The 17332-nt window shown below is 42.9% G+C and overlaps 1 protein-coding gene across 1 annotated transcript in view; it reads right to left on the bottom strand.

Moving 5' to 3' along the window:
* The window catches only part of ARMH4 (armadillo like helical domain containing 4), a 146112-nt gene that overhangs the window by 9419 nt on the left and 119361 nt on the right, over window positions 1–17332 (bottom strand). Inside the window, exon 5 of the mRNA XM_004698612.4 lies at window positions 3129–3160. Within this exon, the coding sequence (XP_004698669.2) occupies window positions 3129–3160 (32 nt within the window). The remainder of the gene's footprint in view (window positions 1–3128; window positions 3161–17332) is intronic.

The following is a 17332-nucleotide window of genomic DNA, read 5'->3' as shown; positions in this document are numbered from 1 at the left end:
TAGGTTTGACAGAGATATTCATGCGTATGTATTTAGCATTGCTGCAAATATATTTATGAATGTGGTGGTACATACAGGGACAGAGCTATGAAAAACATCTTTGATCTAACCAAGCCCCTTAGGGAGGGAGCTGCTGGGCCTGGGCATTGAGGGCCACAGTCTCAAACAACAACAATGTCAATTGGCACAGCAGAGTTCACGGAGACAAGGTTCTATATCCTTGCAACTAGGGTCTTAAAAGTTCCTAAGTGACCATCTAATGTCCAACTATGGATCTCTCCTTGTGGTGTGGGAAGAGCAGCGAAGAAGATGGAAAATATATGGAGTCAGTCTTTTGCATGAATAAACCACACAAACATCAGCCTCCACAACCCTCAGACCAGAAGAACTAGATGGTGCCCGGCTACCACTACCACCTGCACTGAGAGGTAACACATAAACAGTCCTGGATAAAGTGGGAGAAAAGTGTGGCACAACGCTCCAAATCATAAGAAGACCAAGCTTACAAGTCTGGTAGAGATTAGTTGAACCCCCAAGACTATGGCCCTTAGTCACCCTTTAGATCTGGAAGTGAACTTGCCCCTGTGGTTCAATTTTCAGGCAAACTATAGACAGGTCTATTAGGGGACCTGTAACTAGGGCACCCTGGTCATTTGTATGGCTTTTCCATTTGAGTCTTTCTAACTCCCACCAAATAACTGGGTAAAAACATGCAAATAGGATGTATGGGACTTTTGGTTAGGGTATTGGTCAATTTTGCCATCACGTTAGGTATAAAATGTGTCATCTTAGAAGAATGGGGAATCATCAAGACAGATGATGGCAAGAGGAGAGCACCCTTGGCCTCCAAGACGCCTGCAAGGAAGTGGCAGCAGAGGCAGTGGCACTGAGAGGACGAGAGAGAGCTGTGGGCTTCCAAACTCGCGGAATGAGTACTGCTAAGTGCATTCAGACAGGAGGCTAATTTTCAGAGCAAAGTGCCCTCTGGGTATTTATCAGCATTAAAGGAGCTTTTTAACATTGCCTGAGCAGAACAGAGGCTGAGGGGCCACAGGGCTGAAAGGCTGCGGACCAGAGAAAGGCGTGCCTGTAGGCACTACTGAGAAGAGGCTGTCCTGAGCAAAGAACCACTGTATCCTGACCACTTCTGATCCTAAATGGTAATCTGTTAGCTTCTCCAATAAACCCCATAATCGTGAGGATGGTCTGTGAGTCCTATGCAGCTCTTGCATCGGAAGACTGAACCCGGAACAGGACCACGGGAGAGAGCTACTGGGAGAGCTGGGAGAGGTAGAGGGTGGAAGTACATCTGACTCCTGCCTCACAGGAACTGGCTTTGGGCTAATGGGGATTCGCCTTCCCCCTTGTGTAGTCAGAGGAGGTCAGACGCCCCTCCAAACCAGTCTTGCAACGACACCTTAGAATAACCAGTCACTGAAAGCAAGGGGCCAGCATTTACTCAGGGACAAAGTGCAGAGGGGTGGGAAAAGAACCCAGGGTAGAAACAGGAAACCCAGAGAAGAAGTGGGATTCTCAATATAACACAGTGCGAATTGCAATCGATGAAGTGAAACAAAATGTGTATGGATTACTGAATAGAAAACTGATCTACTCTGTAAGCCACTCGATTCACAATAAAAAAAATTCTTTAAAACTATATATGCTAAATTCTACTAAGCAGAAAAACAAGTGAGGAGAATTCATAATTTTACTTGAAGTAGAATGGTATATGTTCTTTTCCTTTATTCTTTAACATAAAGCTGTTATAAGAGAAATATGAGTCAATCAAATATGAGAACAGGTGACCCTAAGCCAGTGGTTCTCAACCTTCCTAATGCCGCGACGCTTTAATACAGTTCCTCCCATCATGGTGACCCCCCAACCATAAAATTATTTTCGTTGCTACTTCATAACTATAATTTTGCTACTGTTATGAATAGGGTGACCCCTGTGAAAGGGTCGTTTGATCCCCCAAAGGGGTCGTGACCCACAGGTTGAGAACTGCTACCCTAAGTAATCAAAAAGATATGGACTGCCATCAACAGAAGTATAGTCTGAAACTAGTGAGTTGACATAACTCATTATCTGGCAAATGAAAGGATTTTGATGCAACTAAAACCGCAGTTAAATCTAAGCAGGCTACAGTAACGGACTCTGACACACGGTACAGCAATAAATCCAGCACTCCATCAGTATTTGTATGAGTAATTCCAGTTTTAGATTACACGATAACCCAAAGTGCGAGCTTAGAGAGGATGGCAATGCAAGAGAAAATGAACAGATTGAGCCTGGAAGTAAGTCAATGTTGTCAATCATTATGTAGGTGACAGAAGTAAAACAAGAGAAAAAATATGTTTTAGCATTGGCCATTGCAGACAGCTCAGCTTATTAACACTTACTAAGTCATGACACTATAAAAGTCTACATAAAAATAAAATAACGTCTCAGGACAGAGCTCAGGTATTCCAGTGCGTTCATCTAATACTTCCTATGATCTAAGGATGCCCTTTCTGCCCAGAGACGTTGTTGCAGCAAGTCCATCAGCTTTTGCCCTGGAGTCAAAAGAATCACTGTCTTCCCAAACCCAAAGTATTTTGTCCTCACATAAGGTGACTGGGCCTAAGAGACCCTCACACTGGCACAAGAAATCTACTGCTCAAACTCTCTAAAGGAAACCCCATCTTGGGATATGGAGATATTACTTAGTTGAGCACACAAGATGTTGCCTTTATAAGAACGAATGGTGCTTCAAAGAAGAAGGTGCCTACTCAGGCCCTGCGTGGTGCAAACGGTCCACATACTTAGCTGCTAACTGAAGACTGGAGGTTAGAATGCAACCAGGCAGAGGTCCTGTGGAGGAAAGGTTTGGCTCATCCGTACAACAAAAATCAGTCAAGGAAAGCCCTATGGAGCACCCCTGTATCCTGACACACCAGGGCAACTATTATTATTATTATTATTATTTGTGTGTTTAATAATAAGAAATGTAAAGGGAAGGTTTTTCTCTCTTGCTGGGCACCTGGAAGTAGCCCTGTATATTTGGTCACGTTATAAGAATAGAAATAGTATCTTTTGTTTGACAGAGCCATGCCAAATAAAATAGATTAGAAGGAAGAAAATGTTCTTACCTTGTCTTTCAGTTTTTCCATCCAGTTTCTCACTAGAAAACAGAAGAGAATAAAGTGTGAAATGCCAATTTGTGCTTGTATGTCAGAGTATTATGTTAACAAAACAGCCCGATGAAGGTTCCATTGTATGAACGACAGTCAAAGGACTCATAGTATTAGCATGTGTCAGGAAGGGCCTGGTTTATGTTCTTTCTTTAAGAAGGCAGCAGATAGCACAAACCTTCCCCTCATCACTGTTTGATGAACGGGATATTGTTGTTTGCCAAATGCTTTAAGGGAAAGTCTGAAAATAGAACATAGAAATCACCTTTAAAATTTCAAGATTTTTTTTAAATGTAACATTTTTTCTTTAGCTTTATTTCCCATCTTTCTCAGTGTTAAGCTCCATAGGAATGTGCTCCTTGAATGGATGCCAGAGAGCAAAGATTAATACAAGAAAGGGCAATGGGCAAGCTAAGGCTGGCCAGACTGGCTCCTATGAGAAGCACTTGCACTCATATTTGAACAGAGAGAATCAGACCAAAGGCAAGAATAGAAAAGTGTTCCTGAATTATGTTTAGCTTGAAAACTGTCGCATTCTCTCACAACATAAACACTATGAGAAATAAAAGCAACAAGCAAGTAATATTTATAAGCACAACTGCAAAGGTATGCATCCGCAGTGAAAGCTAATGTAGACCAGGATCATAACCATGTAAAAACATCTCTGTCAAGTGTGGAAGACAGTGCCCAGAAAATGAAAATGTGTTAGAACAGCGATGCTAAGGATGGTTTCAGATTGGGGTAGAGTTGTTCCCCCATAACTGCCTGTCAAAGTCATCCTTATGTTTCAACACAACGAAATTTCATTTTTTTTAAAGCACAAAAAGGGATTAAAAAAAGACAAATATACCTTCATCTTTTTTACTCTTCTTACCAGGCCAGAGAAATGTGTTTTTGTTTTTGTATTTTAAAGATTATTTTATTGGGGGCTATTACAGCTCTTATAACAATCCATGTATCAATTGTATCAAGCATATTTGTACATATGTTGCCATCACGACCCTATTGGACAGAACAAACTGTTCCTACTGGTTTACAAGGCTGTAAATCTTTACATGAGTAGAAAGCATCATCTTTCTCCTACAGAATGACTGATGGGTTTGAACTGCTGACCTTGCAGTTAGCTGCCCAACCCGTAACCCACTAGGCCATGAGGGCTCCTTTAGAATTACTAAACTCTTACTGCCAACAAGTCAATTAGACGTCTTTAAATTCTCTTTCCTCTTTAGGAGATTCAACAAATGGGAAAGGACGGAGACCGAGTGGTAGACCCCAAAATGAGTACACTAGGAGCCCTCAAACTTCTTCTTAAAAAGATCAGATAGCATTATTTTTGTCCTTATGGGATGTGTAGTCTATGTCAAAATTACTCAGCTTGGCTCTGGCAGCTCAAAAGCAACTCCATATAATATGTAAACAAAAGGGGTCCCAATAAAATTCACGTTATGAGCACTACTAAAATTTAAATTTCATATCATGTTCCTGTCACAGATTTTTCTTACATCATTTTAAAACATTAAAAAATCACTCTGCTCACAGGCCATACAGAAGCAGGTGCCAGCTTTGGCTGGTGGGCAGTTATGCTAACTGTGGCACAGACTTAGTTGACCCAAGATGTTGCCATCTCCACTTACAATTGGCATCTGGTAATAGTATATCTGATGGGAGTGCCGCCTGGCAAAGCACTCCATGTGTGTCGCATCCTTTGACCAGCTAACCACTAGCAAACACAGGGGGCGCCAAAAAAGTCATGGAGAAATTCCATTGTCTTTCATTCCTTTTCCACAAAATGTTGAAGTCGCCTCATATATGAGCTTTCTAAAGGATAAGATGAGGAAGTTGAGAGTCGGAGAAGCTAAGAGACTGGACCACGATTGGCCAACAAATGAAGTCACTAAAAGTCAAATGATGATCAGATTTAATGACCCATTGAAATTAGCATTACCATTTCTTTTGGTGATCTACTATTCTTGAACTTGCTCAGGTTGACAATGTGGCACTATCTTTGGCTCTACTATCTCCTTCAGCTCCAAGTCTCAATCTCCAGGTTAACTCTGACAAGGTCACCAAGCTTGTCCCTGTCTCATCACTCCTTCTGTCCCTATTGGGGTTCAGGTAACAGTGGCAGCGATCAATCCGCACAGGATCGGAGTAATAAGAAGGTCAGAGAGGAATGCCCTAGAGCCTCGAGGATATGGCGGGGATTGTGACTCTGAGAGACTCCAGGAAAAAGCGAGGTCATTCCCAATTAGCTAACTGACTTCAGAGAAATTAATGACCCTCCTGAACCCCTGTGTCCTCAAGTGAAAAATCAAGATGGTAACATGCCTTCATAGTTATTGTGAAGATTAAAAATAAAATGCAAAGCATCTCGTCTAGTACTTGATGTACAGAAACAAGAAAACTAGGGTAGGAGAGGAGAAAGAACAGCCAGTGAAATGTGACTATTTTTAACAAGTGTCAATTAAACGGAAGACATAAATTTAAATTCAAGCAATAGGATGATTCCAACTCATTCGTTCATCTTAAATATCTACTAATTTTTTAACATAACCCTCCACACTGTGTCAGTCAAGTGGTTAGAGGGAGCCATCCCTGGATTCCATGGGACAGAACTTCCCACTGGGGTTGCCTTGACCCCAACCTGTACAGAAGTCTCCATCCAATCGCAATGCTGCCTTTGTCTTCATACAGTCTAGTTTCTCGGATTCTTGGGTCAGCCTGCAGATTGTGATACGCAGATGACCAAGCCTTGCTTGCTAAAAGCAAGAGGATTTGAAGCGCTCACTGAAGAAGATCAAAGATGATAGTCTTCCATATGAATTACACCTCAGCATTAAAAATACATAAAATCTGGACCAAGAGACAACATTCTGGGTTTGGGGCATGCACTGAATTTAAGAACAATTAGTTCTTAGATTATGGCCCTGCTAGATACTCATCCTTGGGAAGGAAACAGAAGATATGGGTGCTAGAGCAAAGTGTGGCAAGGAAATTAGATGGTGCCAGGCTATCATATAAAATAGCGTCTGGGATCTAAAAGGCTTATTTCCAAAAGAGCAGCCATCTAACTGAGATGTCAACTAAACCCACATGGAAGAAGAACACCATCGGTGATCCAAGGATTGCAAATTATATAATCCAAAGTGAAGGAGGAAATAGTATCAGAGCTCATATTGTGAGATTCTAGTTTGCCAAAGACTATGGATGACAGTGAGACCCCCAAGATACATTTGTGAGATCTACAAAAGAAATAAGCCTCTGGTGATTTCCTTCTATCCAAAATGGAGAGATGGGAATACTCTGGTTACCAAACAGCACATTGGCGAGATGGCTATAGGAGATCAAAGTGATAGGCCTGACTGGAGCAGTTACAACCTTGTCAGTTGATTCTTTCCACACACACTGGGCCTGATATGATTTGTAACACTTTGTATGATGTTCTTTTCTTTTTTCCTGTTTCTTCATGTTGGAGTTTAGCTCTGACGGGTTTTGTCATTGGAGATAGGCCTCTTGACTTGTTCTATGTTTTTCTGGGTTTGGGTATATGAAAGCCAGGCAGGATCAATGAATTTATAGAGACAGCAAGTAGCATAAAGGTTCCTGGGAGGTAGGGTAAAGGGGAGATTATACCTCGGAGTTCAAGAAGAAGGAGAATTTTTTGGAAACTATGGTAGCCATTGTACAATACTGCTTAATGTGATTGAACTACAGAATGATATATCTGTATTACCTCCCAATACAAAGGATTTTTTTTTGGAGGGGGACAACATTCTGCTGAACAGAGAAATACTGAAGTTGTCAACAATTTTATTTAACTTGGATCCACAATAACTTGGATCCACATGGAAGCAGAAATGAAAAACAATCAAGCAACATATCGCATGGGCAAATCTACTGCAAAAGGCTTCTTTACAGTGTTAAAAAGGAAAAGCACTCTGAGGACTAAGTGGTGCCAGATCTAAGCCTTGGTATTTTCAGCCACCTCCGGTGCATATGAAAGCTAGACAGTGAATAAGGAAGAACAAAGAAATTTTTATAAATTTTAATTGTTATTGAAAAGGAATATTAAATATACCATAGACTGTCAGAAGAACAAAGAAACAGCCAGAAGACTGCTTACGAGTGAGGATGGTGCCGATTCCCCTGGCTTACTTTGGACCTGGTAGCTGGCGGCGTGAGTCCCTGACGAAGGACATCATGCTTGGTAAAACAGAAGGATGGGGAGAAAGGAAGACCCTTCGCGAGATGGACTGACGCAATGGCTGCAGCAATGGGCTCACACATACAGGGGTGGTGGAAGGCACAGAACTAGGCAGGGTTTCATTCTGCTAATCACCGGGTTGTAAGAGTCAGAACACACACAGGTTCACAACAACAAAAGAAGCCTGTCGCCAGGACCTTGTGCTGTAGAGCTGCTGTAGGGCCACCAGCCTTTCCGGCAGAGGAGCATTTATGCTCCTTCATCAGAGAGCAGGGAGACCTGCTGCTGGCAAGAAACGGGCTAGGCCATCAAGTCTAAGGGAAATGGATGACAATGCGGCAATGCAGGGGCAAAGAGTGAGGAGCAGAGCAGCAAAACCAATGACCAGGACAAAGGCATAACTTCAACCTGAAAGCAAGGTGTTTGGAATAAGAGAATAGGCTGTGTTATATAAAGAATCAAACCAGGTGGGAGCCAGGGTGCTGTGGAGGAGGCAGGCCACAGCATGCTCTAGGCAAAAGTCACCAGCCCTGAAGGTCTAGCAGATTACTGAGAGTGGTGGGATCAGGGTCGCGTGGAGGAGAGTGGTAACACAAAGGGCTGCTAACAGCAAAGTCAGCAGTTTGAAACCACCTTTCCTTTCAAGAAAGACAGCTTTCTACTACCATAAAGAGTTACCATCTCAGACACTCACTGGGGCAGTTCTACCCTGTCCTGTAAGGTCACGATGAGTCGGAATTGATTGGATGGCAGTGAGGTGTTTTGTTGTGTTGTGTTGTGTTGTGTTGTGTTTTTTCTTGGTAGGGTAATGGCAGGGGAAGTTGGGGGCTAATGGAGGAGCTAATGAGTACAAGAATGAAGAAAACATTCCAAATTTGACTGCAAAGATGATTGCAATAAATATATTTTATATATTTAATGTTATATTTAATATATTTATATTTTAATAGCTAAGCCATTGAATTGTATGGTATGTGAATAATATGCAAAACCAAAATCAAACCAAACCCAATTCCATGCAGTTGATCCTGACTCACAGCAACCCTACATAACAGGGCAGAATGCAGAAAGTCCCATCTTTCTCTGAGGAGTGGCTGGTGGTTTTGTGTTGTGGACTGTTCAGCTAGCACTATGCCACCAGGGCTCCAATTATATGCCAATAGAACTGTTAAAATAAATAAATAACACTTTAAAAACCTAAGCCATAGTCAAATCCTGCTGCTACAGAGGCAGGCCCATCCTTTGCCATACAAATTTTACTTATTTTCTCCATTGAAAAGATAAATTGAACATATAACTAGGCAAGGAAAACTGGCAAACTGGCCAAGTTCAGGGAAGAGGCCCACTCCATATATCTAAATTAAAGAACTTCAGAAAACCTGGATTTATAAAATTTACCTTTTCCATATAGTATTGTACGATGTACTTCATGGCTGGGTTCGTTTACTTCACATTTGACTTTGAAAGGGTTACTTATATACAGACAACAAACAAACACATTGTCAACATCATTTGCATCTTTCAATAATGTAGAAAACTTGATTGCCATTTTATTCAAGAAGGAGAAACGTTCACCTGAATTTTAAGAAGAAAAGAAATACACAAACACAGTTCTTTGCTCAAAGCATGTGCAAGTGAGTGTCAATGGCAGCATATTAACGGGGCCAAAAATAAATGGAAACCATCTCCTTTCCTTCCTTTGCTACTTAACCGAGAAAGAGAAAAGCTTTTCCCAATTACATAACGCATTTAAGAATAATAAAACTCATCTAGATAGATATATTATCTGGATATCATTTTTTAAAGCTTGAAATCTGGTAGCTACAGATTATTTTCTAATGGTGTTAAATGTACCTGCTTTGAAACCACACAGGATCCCTGTCTATAATCATTAGTTCTTCAGATAATTACAGAACAGCAAGATCCCAATGAATAGAATGGCCTACTTCTTTGCATAGGGCTAAGTGAGCAGTAATCGTGCATCTAAAAAGCAATTACTGCTGAAGGCTCTGTACTGATACAGAAGAGGGTACAAAGAATGCAGATGTCCTCATCTCCACTTCTAAGTAATATTAAAAATTCCTTGAGTTAACTGAAAAATTGGTAATGGAACTATATACCTTCTGGGCAGTTGCAAAGAGAATACTTTGTAATCAATCGCACGACTTGCTGGAGTCACTTATTAATGCTAATGATATTGATAAACTATGAGCCAGGCCATCACCGCAGCAATCCTTCCAGAGAAATAAGAGGCAGGACCCAGATACATGCATGCAGGGACTAACAAGTCAAGAAAAGGTTTCATATGAAAAGTAGCAATCCAGGAAGCCACAGGCTGGAGAGTAGACAAGCCTCAAGTTGGGTGAAGAGGAGGCAATATACAATAAGAGAACAGTTAAGAAAAAAATTACGGAAGTAGGGGGAGGCGCTGGGAGGTTTGCAAGAGTTACACAGAGGCAAATGCTATTATCTACAGACTCCTACAATAGTGGTAGTCTATGAGTAGTTGCTTGGATAGGCTGAACAGGTGTGGGCGGGAGAGTGGGCGTATTCCCACAAATACACATAGGTTTGACAGAGGATGTTTGGCTGTGCAGTACCTTTGCTGAAAATACATCCATGAATGTGTTGGGACACATGGGGGATGTGGGGAGGGTGGCGGCAAAGCAATGAAAATCTCTTAGCTATAAACAAACCCCTTAAAGAAATAAGTCACTGGGCCTGGGGGCTAAGGACTGTAGTCTCAGGGAATACCAAGGTCAACTGGCATAACATCGTCTACAAAGACAATGTTCTACATCCCACTTGGTGAGTAGCAACTGGGTTCTTACACGCAGCCATCTAAGGTGCAAATAGTGGTATCTCTTCATCCAGAGAAAAGAAATGGACAAAAAGACACATATAAACAATTACTCCAACTGACGTAATGCACCGTGCAAGCATCAGTCTCTACAACCTCAGACCGAACAACCAGATGGTGTCCTGCTACCACCACCCACTGCTCTGCAAGGACAACATTCGAAGGTCCTGGACAGAACACCACAAACATAGGGAACAGAACTCAAAATCATAAAAAATAGACCAGGCTTTCAGGGCAGATAGAGACGGGCGAGACCTCCAAGACTACGGACTTTAGTGACCTCTCAGGTATAGAAATGAACTCACCTCCCATTAGAATAATTCACTATTAGAGATCAAAGAGGCAGCAGTCCCCAAGGGCGAAGCCCCGAGAGTTAAGAAAGGAGGAGGAGAGGAACGGAAACAGAAACCACATGCATTGAAACGAAGGAGTTGAAACAACATATGTAGGAATTGTTGTGTCAACCAGATGGCCTGCTCTCTGAGCCTTCGTGTAATTCACAGTAAGAACTTTGAAAAAGAAAACAAACAGGTCATCACCACTCGTGAACTTCTATCAGATGGAAACACAAACATGCCGCACAAGTGTGGTAGAACATACTCTGTGAGCGACAGGGAAGCATGTGATGCAGTGTTGTGTCCTACATTTCTCTGGCCCTCCCTTACACCCGGCGGCAGGGAGAAAAACAGAAAGCAAAAAGAGCACTGCTCGCTTCCAAGTCTCCGTTGACGAGGCGGCTGAGCACTGTTTCTGATTGTCCGGTTGTGACACTTAGCTACGTCAGGTCAACACGCGGGACCTGCAGTTCCCTCCAGCTCTGTCCCCAGAGCCTCTCCTCACATTCAGACTATCTGGTGAAAAGGAAAACCCTTTGCCCTTCACACTTTCTGTTTTGTGGAAAGTTTACTGCTGGCAGGTCACTATCAGCAGGCTTCCTGTGGAAAGCCAAGTGTGTACGTGCTGCTTGCCAAGCTTGCTGAATCTAAAACTCACCATGACAGCTAGATCTGAGACCTTAGCAACCATAAAGTCTATCCACCCTACACTCTGTCCCTCCCTCTTCAGTCTGATTTTTATGTAAAGTGATAGACTAGCTCAGCTTCAAGACAATCCCCCCAAAGACCTAATAAGAGGCGACCCCTTACCCTCGTCGTTATATAACTTTGGGCTCTCCACTGCGAAAAGTCCCAAACAAAACAAACCCACTAGCAGCAAGGTGATTCCGACTCGTCGCAACCCTATCTGGGTGTCTGAGGCTGTAAATCTTTACAGGAGCAGACAGTTTCGTCTTTCTCCCTCGGAGCAGCTGACGAGTTTCAACTACAGACCCTGAGGTTAACAGCCGAAAGTCTAACACACAGCATCACCTGGGCTCCTTCCATCGTTAGATGCCACCTTTTAATCATAGGTCTCTGACCAAGAAAAGGTTGGCTAGTGACCTGGGGACTTTGTGGAGTCGCCTGGGGTTCGGTGGCCTGAATCCAGCATTTCTGACATGATTCTACTTCATCAGCATGAAGCCCTCACTTCCGGCCAAGAGATGAAATCCATTAGGAGTAGAGAGTTGAATGAGTAGGAAAAGTGGTTTTTAAGGCCGCTTCAGGGTTTGTTTTCCAAGAGTCCCATTTTTCGGTTCCAAGTGCTTCCATCCCCACGCTAGGGAGGAGGGCTAAGCTGCACTCCCACGAGAAATGAAGGCCAGCCTGTGGTGAAGAGCGCCCCCACATCACTGCGTAGTTAAGCTCGGGAGCAGGGCTTTCCTAGCACCTACATGGATGACTGGGAAAGAACGTTTCCCTGAGCTCTTGATCCTTCTGCAAAAAGCCCGAAGGCCCTGCCAGACCACCAAAGGATAGCAGGTAAACCACCTCAAACTTCACCTTTCCCCATTTAAATCCTGTAAGCAAGCTTTGCACACGCGCCCTGGGAGCAGCTGTGCAAATATACGAAGGCAATGTTTTATTAAGGCAGTAGAGCCGATCTCAATTTCCTTGTTCTTTAATCATTTCAAACACACTTCGGTGTGGCCAGCTTCTGGAGAGGCAAACGCCCTCTTTGCTGTTTACTTGTTTTCCTTCGTTCCAGGGGAACTTCTCTTTCAAGGGAGGTCGTTTTCCCATGGGACTCTTACACATCCACCCTGGACGGCAGAAGGGTCACTACAGCTGAGTAGGTTTGTGTTGGCTGGTGCTAAGCAGACCTGGGGCGCACCCGTCTGGAATGGGGTTGTACGTGGATTTCTTGCATCATGAAACCTACTACACAAGCCGTGCAGATACCTGAGGGAAGAGCAAGTGCCAAGGCTTGCATGCAGGGAGAATCGGATGTGATGGAGAAATACAGGAAAATGACGAAGAGGAGGCGTGGTTTTGCACACCAGCATATCCAGTACAGCATATTGGGCAGGACACACATTTGTTACGTGAAGGAGTAGAACTAGGTTCGGGTCAGAAGAGGAAAGGAAGAAGATACATGAAATGTGCGTCAGTAGCCTGGCATGACCTCTAACTGGTAATAATGGGGAAGGAGACCCCAAGACTTCGAACCTGGTGACTACAAACTAGACATCCTGAGTTCGCCAACAGAGGAAAAATAAAAAGAGAAGGATGCTTGTGAAGAGAGAAAAATAATGAAAAAGTAGTGCATCCAACATTCCATACAGTGAGTATTGGGCTTTAAAGGACCTGCAAGAATTACCAGTTCAACCATCCCACAGAGCTACATTGAAGCCCTACTGTGGGCAAACTTGGCACTAGGGTTAGAGATGAGCAAGACCATCTCCCTGCCCTGAAGGAGCTCACCGCCTTTGGGTTTCTCCTAACTTCTCTGAGAATTCTCCTCCATATCCATACCCTTCCAAACTAGACTGAGGCCTCCCCCTCCCCCAACCCCAATCCATTTTTCAAAGCACATTTATCTATGCAAAACTGGGAATTCAGCATCTACCAAAAGTTAACTACTTACACTGAGAAACAAGACCTCAATAAGCTATGTTTCGCCCCTTTTCTACCTTGGCTTAAAACATTTTTAAAAAGCTTGTTTTTTTAACTGCATACATACCACCCTCAGAAAATATAATACGTTGTTTTACATGTTACATGTTCGTCGGTTCTGCTATTCACTTGTAAACGTTTTGTGAGAAGGAATGCTATGCTATACATTTTTCTCTTCCCAATAACACCTGGTGTAGAACTTTGCACGCATCTATCCCACTGCCATTGAGTAGATTTCAAGTCATGGAGCCCTTATAGGATAGAGTGGAATTGCCCTATGGTTTCTTTTTCTTTCTAAAATGGTAATACTTACACCTACTTCGGGAAGTCACAAGAAAAATAACTGAGTCAACATGAATGTACAACACTTGGCCAGAACCAAGCCCACTGTCGCCGAATCAGTTCTGCCTCTCAGCAATGCCCGAGGGTCCCCAGCCCAGGCAGGTCCTTACAGACAGCTTCCCCTTTCTCCCTCGGAGTGGCTGGTGAGTTTGAACTGCTGTCCTTGCAGTTTGCAGACCAAAATGTAACCCGCTATACTACCAGAGCTGCAAAACACGTAGAAGATAGTAATATCATCAACAGCGGCTGTGGCTGGGGTTTTGTGGTTTGGTTATTAAATGCGCAGTCTCCTAGGAAACCAGTCACAATGACTTACCCTCACAAGAAGGTAGGTGTAGGTACATTCACAATATCCAGTTCTCCTGGGGAGAGGGCAAGACTAAGAAGCTATGTGAGCCATTCTCGAAGCTGGGTAAGGAGAAGAACCCCACACAGATGGGGAAGAGTAGAAGGCACGCCCTTCCACACATACTCCACGCAGCTTGTATCAGACTCCATGTTTGCCCACTAGAACCACTACCACCAACCAACACTGAATTCAAGTCAGGCTACGTGTCTAAAAAAGGAGAATCCTGATATTAAATAAATGATTTCCAACTTAAGATTACATAGGCTAACAAAGAATTTTTCTTGGTGTCTTTGTCTGTAGGCCTGGCCCTGGGGACATATTTGGGACACTGATTCAGAAAATTGTGTTGGATAGGCCACATCAGCTCTAGTTTCTTAGACATGGTGTTCCACTATATTTTCAGCTATTAAGTTATACTCATTAAGTTAACATCCTAGTTTTAACTACAAGAAGAATTCAGACCCACAAATTATGTGTAAGAAGTACTTGAAAAGGAATTAGGTGTGAAGGGACTTCCGAGGGGAGGTGGTCATGCGCTGAGCTGCCAATTTTAAAGTCACTCTTCGAACCCACTCCGCAGCCTTTAAAAGACTTGAAGGCTTGGAAAGCCAAAGGGGGCGGTTCTCCTCATCCCACAGGGTCACGACGAGTTAGATTCGATTCGGAAGCAATGGGCTTGCCTTTTCGGGCTGGGAGGCTGTACAGTACATACAGAGACCCAAGCCGGCCACTGCAAACCAGAACACAGCCGGAGAAGAGCAGAGAGAAGGAAATGGAAAAGACTCATATGGGGAAGGTGGGGGGCGGGGTGTTTAGAATGAGGAAAATGTAAGACTTCACAGCAATTTTCATAAATATGTCATTAAAATGTTCTTCAAATTATGCAGTAAACATTTTAGAACACATTGTGACGTCTAGAAGTCAGTGGATAATTCATGCTAAGTGTTTCAGAGGTGAAGTTGGCTCCGAGCTTCTTTATAAGAAAAACCCTAACTTTTAAGAGTTTCTGTGCACAGGTGGAGAAGTTGTGCCATCTTACAGTGGGACTGGAACATCTTCATTGTAATAAAGGGGTTTGAACTCTGACAGACCCATTTTGAGTTTCAGAACATTTGAATCTCTATTTTTTATACCAAACACTATCACTCATAGAAATCAAATAGGTCAAGTGAAACATCTCCTGGGGGTTTCTGAGGCTTTAAATCTTGATGAGATCAGAATGTCTCATATTTCTCTTTCAGAGCAGTTGGAGGCCTTGAATAGCCAACCTTGTGGTTAGCAATCAAACAAATAAACCACTGCACCATCGGGATCCTTATTTAATGTACACTAATTCTTACTAGTGGCCACTTTTAAAGATAATACATTGGAATTGCCCGCTATTCAGTTCCTTACAAAGGTGAAGTGATACTTGGGGAACATTCCAAGTTCATGTGAGGTGTACTATTCAAATATATCATTGGATCAAAAGACCCCATGTGAACTTGACCTAAATAGTTAGTACAACACAAGCGACTTTAACTAAAGCCAGTGTGCACTTCCTCTAGCTCAGGCTAGCTACCACATTAAAATATCCTGATTTTTTTTAATGGGTAAACAGAGTGAAGAGTGTTATATGGCCTATATTCTGTATCTTAAAACCAGAGCTGGTAAGAGAAAACTGATATCATTTTTGGAATCAGCAGGTCAAATCTACCCAGAAACAAGTCTAACATGTGAGGCACCACAATGTGTGTTGGCCAGTGTTAATTCTTTCTCTGGAGTAATGGTAACATGTAGAGTCCACAGCTAGACAAGCAGGGGAGCAGAGGACTCAGACGCAATGCCACACCTGCAGTTTTAATTCCCTAGATTTGCATTCAATTGAAAGAAGAATTCAACACATGCCCAATCTTTCTTGAGCACCTAACAGCCAGCCAGCAAAGCCCTGGTGGTCAAGTGGTGAATTGCTCAGCTAGTAAGCAAAGGGTCTATGGTTTAAGGTCCACCCAAACACTCCACAGGAGAAAGATCTGGCGGGCTTGGAAACCCGCTGGGGCAGTTCTCCTCAGTCCTCTGGGGCTGCTATGGGTCCGGACAAGTGCATGGGGGTGGGTTGTTTCAAATTAGAGAATAGGTTGCTGCTGTTAGTGACTGCCAATTTGATTCCGCCTCCCAATGACCCCAAATGGTCAGAGTCAAACTGTTCGATAGGGTTTTCAAGGTTGGGACCTTTCAGAAAACAGTTTGCCAGGCCTCACTTACAAGACATCCCTTGTGGGTTTGAACCTCCAGCCTTCTGGTTCGGAGTCTAGGACTTAACTGTTTGCCCTTCCCAGGGACTCCTGGATTCCAGGTACTGTGTCAGAATCATATCTATAAAGGCTTGAATATTTCTAAATTAAAATGAAGGCTGCAGTATATTTCTAAGGGAGGAAAAGAAATTGATTTTTTTCAGCAGACATAATTAAATCCCAAAGCTCTGAGCATCGATTAGCCACTAGAAGTAAGACCTGATTGTCCCAGAGACTCATTTCCCTACACACAATTTTATGAGTTGCCTAAGTAAACATGGCCCTGAATTAGCCATCAAGCAGAATGGATTTGTTTTTACCTAATACCAGACAAACCCTGAGCCCATTTACAAGTTTCTTATGAAGAAACAGCCAGAGTTTTTTTCATTTAATTGGCAATATAACTATCTACATTATGAATGTTATGTTTATTTCCTCTTAATGTAGAAGTCGAAGGACCATTAATGTTGCAGTCAAATTACAAATGTACACTGAGAGCTTAACTTACTAAAGTTCACTTTCTATGGGAGTCAACATGATAGGGTAATATTGTTCGAAGATTTGCATGAAATTTCATGTTTACAGAGAGCATTGGCAATTAACTTCATAGAACTATAGCTACTATGAGCATTTTAATGCTAAGAAAGATACTTCCCAAATTTTAATGGGATTTATGGTAGACTCACAAATTCAAGACCCAGTCACCCACACAGAGCCAAAAGAAATCCCCAATAGAAATCAAGCAAAAATTACTTGAAGAGTCGTGTTTGCCAGTATTCCCCCTCCCCCACCATATCCTTCCAACTCAGGCTACATCATGCTTCACCTCTGGGGTCCATGTGGTGCGGTGGGTTAAACACTGGGCTGCTAACCAAAGACTCATCCCCTTGAAAAGGAATTAGGTGTTCACTTCCGGCCAAGAGATGAAATCCATTAGGAGTAGAGAGTTGAATGAGTAGGAAAAGTGGTTTTTAAGGCTGCTTCAGGGTTTGTTTTCCAAGAGTCCCATTTTTCGGTTCCAAGTGCTTCCATCCCCACGCTAGGGGGGAGGGCTAAGCTGCACTCCCACGAGAAATGAAGGCCAGCCTGTGGTGAAGAGCGCCCCCACATCACTGCGTAGTTAAGCTCGGGAGCAGGGCTT

The sequence above is a fragment of the Echinops telfairi genome, unplaced genomic scaffold (assembly GCF_000313985.2).
Source record: "Echinops telfairi isolate 266 unplaced genomic scaffold, ASM31398v2 ScPeMD7_18;HRSCAF=68, whole genome shotgun sequence".
In the NCBI taxonomy this organism is placed as follows: Eukaryota; Metazoa; Chordata; class Mammalia; order Afrosoricida; family Tenrecidae; genus Echinops; species Echinops telfairi.
Note: the sequence above shows the minus strand (reverse complement) of the source record. Positions and strands in the feature narration are given on the sequence as shown.